The 9,229-nt window shown below is 41.9% G+C and overlaps 1 protein-coding gene across 2 annotated transcripts; it reads right to left on the reverse strand.

The window, feature by feature from the left end:
• Positions 1–3,886: 3,886 nt before the first annotated feature.
• On the reverse strand, positions 3,887–8,000 carry LOC139765635 (uncharacterized). Of its 2 annotated transcripts, XM_071693323.1 has the most exons (4): positions 7,881–8,000; positions 5,612–6,174; positions 5,194–5,498; positions 3,887–5,118 (listed from the first exon to the last, which is right to left on the reverse strand). In XM_071693323.1, the coding sequence occupies exons 1-4, from the start codon at positions 7,887–7,889 to the stop codon at positions 4,253–4,255; spliced, it is 1,743 nt and encodes a 580-aa protein (XP_071549424.1). In that variant the 5' UTR covers positions 7,890–8,000; the 3' UTR covers positions 3,887–4,252. The 2 variants fall into 2 exon arrangements, with proteins under 2 accessions (XP_071549424.1, XP_071549423.1); XM_071693322.1 differs by having other exon boundaries at positions 3,887–5,498.
• Between the last annotated feature and the right edge of the window lie 1,229 nt (positions 8,001–9,229).

Consider the following 9,229-nt stretch of genomic DNA (forward strand, 5'->3'; position numbering starts at 1 on the left):
ATATATACATACATATATACATACACATACATATACAGATATATACATGTATACATTCATACTTGCTCGCTTTTATCCATTCATGGCGCCACCGTGCCCAGCAGAAAACAGCTTCGCCACTCTACGTCTGCGAGGTATCGCCAAGGAAATATACGATCATAGGCCACATCCGTTCACATCCATTCTCTAGCCGTCATGTGTGATGCATCGAAACCACAGCTTCCTATCCACATCCAGACCCTGCAGAATTTTACTTGGTTTACCCTAGCCGTTTCACATTCTCTAGTTTTCAGTCCACTGAAGACAGGTCGACGCCGGTATACCATATCGTTCCAATACACTCCATTCCTTACTCTCCTTTCACCCTCCAGCACGTTCAGGTCTCGATCGCTCAAAATCTTTTTCACTCCATCCTTGTACCTCCAGTTTGATCTCCTGCTTCCCCTTATTCCCTCCACCTCTGATATATATTCCCTCTTTATTAACCTTTCCTCACTTATTCTCTCCATGTCTCCAAACCATTTCAACACACCCACTTCTGCTCTCTTTTCATTTTCACATATCTCTCTTACCTTTTCATCATATTCGATGAAACCTCCTCACACTACATATTGTCCTCAAACATTTCATTTCCAAAACATCCACCGTTTTCCACGCAATCATATCTATAGCTCATGCCTTGCAACCATAAAGTACTTTGAAACTACTATTCCTTCAAACATACCCATTTTTGCTTTCCTAGATTACGGATCCTCTTTCCATACATTCTTCATGTCTCCCAGAACCTTCGTTCAGTAGCACACCGTGTGACCCATTTTCGCTTCCACAGCTCTATTCGCTGCCATGTCCACTCTTACATATCTAAGAATCTCCACTTCCTCCAGTTTTTCTCCTTTCAAAGTCACATCACAACTATCTTATACACGGATTTAATTGAAACAAAATTACTATAGTGTATCGTATATACTCAGGCAGCCTGCTTTAAGTATGTAGATGATATTCTTTGTTTTGGCCAACAAGTGAATATTTACAGATATCTCGCCTTTTGCTTAATGACTAAATACTTTCTAGCATATTTACTGTAAAATTGGAAAATGTTTGTACGTTACCATTTTTCGGTTGATTGATCGATAGTATTGGAGACTTGTTTAAGTTTATCATTTTTAGATAATCCACCAATATTTGTTTTTATATTCATCCTTTCTAAACTCAACATGATAGAATTAAAGTCATCATTCCAGTCGATGTTCCTTAGGGTATTGCCTATATGCAGTCTACAATTTGTTGGCGAGTTTCAGATGATATGTTCTACTGGATTCATGTTAAAGAATCTTAGATCTTTCATTCATATATCTCTTCTGTCGGCAAAGAAGTCATATTATAGAATTAACCCTAAAGTTCCCCCTGATACCAAGAATCTTTTGGTTTTCTCATTTAAATATGATAATGTCTTAGTTTTTAACATATTCACAGCCTTTAATGTGAATGTAGCTCTCAGCAATAACAATACTATTAAGAATATCTTAAAAAACTCACCAGATAACTCTGCGGGTTGTGTTTACAGACTACCTTGTCACTCACCAGATAACTGTGGGTTGTGTTTACAGACTACCTTGTCAAAGCTGCTATATATCTTATAATGGGCGGACTGGTAAGAATCTCTGTGCTGGACTTAAACAACATGAATATCATATAAGCACAGGAAAGGATTCAAATGCTTTGCTTAATCATGTTAGATATCATGACATTTTCACTGATTAGAACATCACTAATGTAGTTATAACCTGTGAGTGCGTGATTCAAGAGGGGTGTCACTGAACTTTCTCTTATCAATTTCACAAACAATTACAACTTGAGTATTAGTGAAGGTCTTGATTAACTAGATAGCTTTCCCGCAGGCAAAATCTTTCAAGGGTCTCTTCTCTTATCCTCATAACTTTTAAGACAGGCACCGTGCCAGACCCGAGAAACCACAAACCACAAATACTTGTGCACCAACGGAGTCTTAGCTCCATCTCTCTTATCTATACTCTTACTGTTCTGAGTCTCCTCTCTCATTTTTGTATCTCCCCTGAGGATGTAATAATTCACGAGAGTATTCCTATTGCTGAAGGCTGCATTTTCATTAAAAGATTTAAGTAAGTTGGGGACTAAAGTAATACACATCACTAAATTAGAGAATCAAAATGCTTTAAGTATCAAGGGCAGCTTAGGAGTAGCTTTTGAATCATCTCTTTGTAAACGTATGAGATTTGTCATTGAAAGATACATTAACTTGGATCCAATAGAATATATCTTCTCGACTTATAGTTTATAAATTCTGGACTGCATGAACGTAATGCCCTAAGGAACATCGACTGGAGTGAACAGTGTTTAACTCATGTTTGAGCTGATTAGTGATCAATACAAGAACAAACATTGGTGGGTTTTCTGTAGATAATAATCATGTTTCCAACACTATGTGGATCTTGTAATCTAAAAAGGGTTAAATACAATGATTTTCCACTTCCACAGTAAATTTGACAGAAGGTACGAAATCTTTAACAAATGGAGAATTGTTTGTAGATTTTCAATTGTTGGCCAAACACTAAGAAAATCATCTACTTAACTAAACCAGATTGCCTTAAGGGGTAAGAAATTCCTGAGTAATTTTGCTTCGAAGAATTTCATGTATAATTTGATTTATACCAAACTTCAGAACATAACATTCTCCATTAAAAGATATTGCATTCTCAATTAAAAGAAACTGAAATACACAGTCTTTTATACATAGAATTTGAAACAGGTACATCAAGATTATCCAAAGCATGAACCAGATATTCCAATGGGTTATCCAGTGGAGCTTTTTTGAACAAAGATAACACAAAAAAAAATTTCAAGTCTAGAATAAACATTGACCTGGATATCATTAAGCTTGTTAACTAAATCTATATTGTTCATGATGTTAAGTCTTGGTATATTACCTAAAGAATCTGTTCAAGATTTCTTGGTTGGTGAACGTAGTATTGCTTGACGTTGATGGCTATAATGGCTATAATGACCTTGGCAGTTGATAATCCCATAAACCCAGACAACCAACCAATATTAGAAAGCTGCTACTGGGGAATCCAGTTGACTACGTCCTCTCGGCAACCATGAATGAGAAGGAAATTATGGCGATACGTCCAAACTATATTCACTAACCAGAAAATCTTTAATTCCTTTTTCAGGTGTTATAGATAATGCTTGGGCCACATACACTCTCACAATGTGAGAGTGTATGTGGTGTGCTGTACCTACTAACATGGAAGAATTCATATACTATATACATTGATACAGAAGAATCTATTTCCTGTTTCAAAGAAAGAAGAATACTCTGGATCTAACCGTAGAACTTTTTTCATTACATGAAATTGTTAAAATGACTTGTTTTAAAAGCTAGTCTGAGTTTCAGTTTCTGAAATCATACTGAATATTATATTCAGCTAACTGTCATAAATATGGAATAATGTAAATTTGAAAGCCACTTTTGAAAGTATTGGATAGGACATCAACCGGGTGTTGCAACTGTGAAATCTTCACTAACAAGAGTATGGAAGGTACAGACACTATCTTCTGTACATATGTATTCCATGAAGTGCTCAGAGATTACTTTCTTGGTGAATAATTTCGTACAAGGCTCTTCCAGATGATCAATTCCGGTTATCGATTGCTAATTAAGACTGTCCAACTCAGGATTTCATCAATAAACACCTTCGCAATACAATACATAATGCCATTTCTTTTTAAAGGCAACTTTACACCATAATAAATTACCTAACGTGGTTGTCTCAACACTCTCATCTCTTGGTCATTAGTTGGTTATTATGCTGAAAGACATGGTAGTAAAAGAAACCAAAGTTTATATCTTAAGTATCATATTTTAATCATTTGATATATGTATATAAGTGTATATATATATATTTATTAATCTAATAAGCGTATGTTCCATATCAAATCAAAAGCAGAGCCCCAGTTTCATTACCCAGGGTTCGATGACATGACAGTGGTTGAAATTATTGCAGCCTCGGTAAGAGTTGAGAGAGAGAGAGAGAGAGAGAGAGAGAGAGAGAGAGAGAGAGAGAGAGAGAGAGAGAGAGAGAGAGAGAGAGAGAGAGAGAGAGAGAGAGAGAGAGAGAGAGAGAGAGAGAGAGAGAGAAACGGATGCTCGATGGAGTTCGAAGAATAAGTCGCAGAGGATCCAAGTTACGAGTGATGGTTCAGATCATGTGGCTTAGGGGGGACCATAGGTAGTGCTTGGAGTCTTGGGAGCGGGTCGGGAGATGGGCCTCAGCTCAGGACGAGGTGCGCTACCTGCACCGAAGCCTCCGGTACCTGAACCACCGAAGCTTCCGGTACTTGAACCACCGAAGCCTGCGCCTGAACCAGAACCAGAGGCACCACCATATGAACCACGTCCACCACCAGCGCCAGAACCACCGAAACCTCCAGCACCTGAGCCACCAAAACCTGCACCTGAACCAGAACCAGTGGAACCACCATGTGATCCACGTCCACTTCCAGCGCCTGATCCACCGAAGCCTCCAGCGCCTGAACCACCGAATCCTGCACCTGAACCAGATCCAGAGGCACCACCGTATGATCCACGGCCACCTCCAGCACCAGAACCAGCAAAGCCTCCGGCACCAGAACCACCGAAGCTTCCAGCACCAGAACCACCAAAGCCTCCAGCGCCTGAACCAGCACCAGAACCACCGAAGCCTCCAGCGCCTGACCCAGAACCAGAGGCACCACCATATGATCCACGGCCACCTCCAGCACCTGAACCACCGAAGCTTCCTGCACCAGAACCACCGAAGCCTCCAGAGCCTGACCCAGAACCAGAGGCACCACCAAATGATCCACGGCCACCTCCAGCACCAGAACCACCGAAGCTTCCAGCACCAGAACCACCAAAGCCTCCAGCGCCTGAACCAGCACCAGAACCACCGAAGCCTCCAGCGCCTGACCCAGAACCAGAGGCACCACCATATGATCCACGGCTACCTCCAGCACCTGAACCACCGAAGCTTCCAGCACCAGAACCACCAAAGCCTCCAGCGCCTGAACCAGCACCAGAACCACCGAAGCCTCCAGCGCCTGACCCAGAACCAGAGGCACCACCATATGATCCACGGCCACCTCCAGCACCTGAACCACCGAAGCCTCCGGCACCAGAACCACCGAAGCTTCCAGCACCAGAACCACCAAAGCCTCCAGCGCCTGAACCAGCACCAGAACCACCGAAGCCTCCAGCTCCTGAACCACCGAAGCCTCCAGCGCCTGACCCAGCACCAGAGGCACCACCATATGACCCACGTCCACCTCCAGCAGCGTCCTCCTGACGTGCCTTCTCGATCTGAGCGATAGCATGGGCTGGCAGAGGATGGGGAGTGGGCAACAAGTCAGACTCCACCCGGTATCCATCTTCGTCAGCTACGAAGTTGAAAACAGCAGGAGTCCCATCAGGGAAAGTAAATCTGGAATGAAAATGACAGTGAATAGCTTCATTCTGAAATGTCAGTGTCTGAGTGTTACCTGAAAGAATATTACAAAATAATTCGTACTTCTGCTAATCTTAATGATTACTTACGACCATCCTCCTTGGGATGCCACAGCTCCTGTCACTCCCTGGGGGGCGCCTTGCTCATTGCGACTGATGCCATCACCAGTCTCAAACTCGAAGTAGTAGTTGCCGAACTGATCAGGTCCCTCACGTTCATCCTTCAGGATGGGAACGACAGGACCTGAAGGCCTGTAGGATCCGGCAGCAGAGCTCCCACTGCCAACACCTCCAAAGCCTCCGCCAGATGAGCCTCCAAAACCTCCTGTTGACGAGGTTCCAAAACTACTCTGGAAACCCCCGCCAGTTGAGCTCCCTCCACCTGAACCTCTATAGGCTCCACCACCTTGGGAACCAGCTGATGACCCTCCAAATCCTCCGCCCGTAGAACCGCTGGACCCTCTACTTCCTGTTGAGCCCCCGAAGCCCCCGCCAGTCCCTCTTCCAAAACCACCACTGCCACCTGAGCTTCCGAAGCCTCCGCCAGAGCCACCTTCACTACCTCTCTGAGGAGCACCGTATGAAGTAGATGGTCGTGGACTGTACTGTGGTTCGGACGCTGCTACCACGACCAGGGCGCACAACACCACCTTCTGAAAAGAAAAGAAACATACCATCTTAGGAAATATCTTGCCAGGAAATATCTTTCAGGGAATGTTTCTTGGAAATATCTGACCACTGTATCAATGAGTATGTTGTGAAATTTTGCTTCATCCTACCATCCCACTGTCCCAGTACATCATCATATTTAAGATCCGAGTCACTGAAGACGTTAGTACTTATAAGAAATATGGATGTATGAAATGTTGAAGAAACAAGTATATGAATCGAAGACAAACAAGAGGCTGAGAGTGAACTGGAAGTGTTGGGTATAGAGGAGGGATGCGGCAAGGAAGGGTCATCAGCAGTGAGGAGGTCGTGGAGTGTACGACCTCACAATATTTCCAGGTGGATTAAGACGTCTCTTCATGTTTTCTTTACATATTTATATATATATATATATATATATATATATATATATATATATATATATATATATATATATATATATATATATATATATATATATATATATATATATATATATATATATATATATATATATATATATATATATATATATATATATATATATATATATATACATATATATACATATATATATGTATATATATATGTATATACATATGCATAGCTGACTGAGGTACTATTACATGTCCCATAAGGATGCTGTTGGATATTAACCACTAGATCACGATCGTGATGGACCAGAACTCTGACACAAGCACCACAAAGACTGAGAGGCATAGATTCACAAAGGTAATTTAAAATTTCTCATTCTCCAGTTATGTATATTGATATATGGGTTACCATACTTGCTGGGCGTTCAATGAATTGGTTCTTTGCATACGCGGAGAAAGAATCATTCACCTTGTACCTAACGTCGCTAGAAAGTGAAACTGTCTTCAATCGATAACGAGGTTTCGACGAAGCCATGAGCCATATTTTGTCACATATTAGTGGATACTAAACCTAGCATTGCCTCCTTTGGCACAGATGTATGTAATAGCAATACAAGCTATGTTCAAGGCCCCCCAGCGAGAGCATGTGCTGCGCTGAAGACTTTAAACCGAGGGATGATATGGTAAAAGTTTCTCCTCAACAAAGGCGCGCTGCGCTGAAGTTCCCCTAACCTTGTTATAAGATTTAGGCTACGGCATGCTATGTTTATGGTCTCCACATCTAACGCAAGGGATGTTGAGCATCGAAGCTTAGGCATGCTATGTGGGAAGATGAATATTGGCGAAGACTTGCTGTGTTAAAGACTTCAACTAAAGTATGCTATGATGAGAATCCTAAATATTATGCTAGGATAAAGATCCCAGCCAAGGTATATTATGATGAAAACCCTATTTTACGCTATGTTCAAGATAAAACCTAAAGGCATCCATTGATGCGAATCTTATGACGTGCCACGATCAAGATCCCAATTAAAAACATACTGTGATGAAAATCCTATGTTATACCATGAAGATCCCAACTAAAGGTGTGCTATGATGAAAAATCTCCTCTGTGGTATACTACGTCCATGACCCCAGATAAAGGAGGGGAAAAAAGGAAGAAAAAAAACACTGCCACAAGAGGAAAACTTAGTGACTGCAACCGACACATGCATAAAAACCATAGACACACACACACACAAACACACACACACACACACACACACACACACTGTGTTTCTTAAGCAAGGAAAAACCAGGTTCTTGAGATATGGACTATGATATCGATGGGGCCTTACCAGCAACATCTTCGCCAGATGAGGGAGTCGGAACGAATGTAGCGTGTTCCGTGACCTGACGATCTTATATACCCGTAACCTCGCACGCTGAGCCACGCCATTGCCAACCCCACTCGACCCATCTCCTGGGGGATGGGGGTAAGGGAGCCCTTTCACTCCAGGCAAACCGTCATGCGCTCAGTGACGGGAGACCTTCGGCAAAGGAGGGAGGAGGAGGGGGAGAGATAATATTGTGGGGGGGGGGGAGAAAGACAGAGAGAGAGAGAGAGAACGATTCATGAGTAATGAGGAAATGTTGCAGTGTCATGTAGAGTAATATCGGTACATGTCCTGGAGGGGTAATCTTCAGTGTACTCCTCCCGGAAGTATGAGGACATTATAGACACTGTGTGCTGTGCTGCGCTGTGTTCATCCGCTCGTCATATAAGGACAGCCTTCAGATTTTGAAATAGTCATGTTATACCTTCAACTGATGCAGTGGCTTTCACCGGGTGCTTGGTGAAGCAAACCGAAAATCAGGGAGCTCTTTTCATAAACAAATGAATAAATGAATATATATATATATATATATATATATATATATATATATATATATATATATATATATATATATATATATATATTCTTTCTTTTCTTTTAAACTATTCGCCATTTCCCGCGTTAGCGAGGTAGCGTTAAGAACAGAGGACTGGGCCTTTGTGGGATATCCTCACCTGGCCCCCCTCTGTTCCTCCTTTTGGAAAATTAAAAAAATAAAAAAAAAATTATTTATTATACTTTGTCGCTATCTCCCGCGATAGCAAGGTAACGCAAGGAAACAGACGTAAGAATGGCCCAACCCACCCATATACACATGTATATACATACACGTGCAAACACAGCACAAATACATATCTATACATCTCAACGTATACATATACATACACACACAGACATATATATATATATATACACAAGTACATAATTCATACTGTCTGCCCTTATTCATTTCCGTCGCCACCCCGCCACACATGAAGTGAAAACCCCCTCCTCCGCATTTGCGAGAGATAGCGCTAGGAAAAGACAACAAAGGCCACATTCATTCACACTTAGACACTAGCTGTCATGTATAATGCACCGAAACTACAGCTCCCTTTCCAAATCCAGGCCCGACAAAACTTTCCATAGTTTACCCCAGACACTTCACATGCCCTGCTTCAATCCAATGATAGCACCTCGACCCCGGTATACCACATCGTTCCAATTCACTCTATTCCTTGCACGCCTTTCACCTTTCTGCATGTTCAGGCGCCGATCACTCAAAATCTTTTTCACCCCATCTTTCCACATCCAATTTGGTCTCTCACTTC

This window comes from Panulirus ornatus, chromosome 55 (assembly GCF_036320965.1).
Source record: "Panulirus ornatus isolate Po-2019 chromosome 55, ASM3632096v1, whole genome shotgun sequence".
NCBI lineage: Eukaryota > Metazoa > Arthropoda > Malacostraca > Decapoda > Palinuridae > Panulirus > Panulirus ornatus.

Bases quoted from the DNA above. Each gene is read 5' to 3' on its own strand.
- LOC139765635 (XM_071693322.1), bottom strand. The intron at 5,499-5,611 runs GTAAGTAATCAT...TTTTCATTCCAG, and splicing joins GCATCCCAAGGAGGATGGTC to ATTTACTTTCCCTGATGGGA.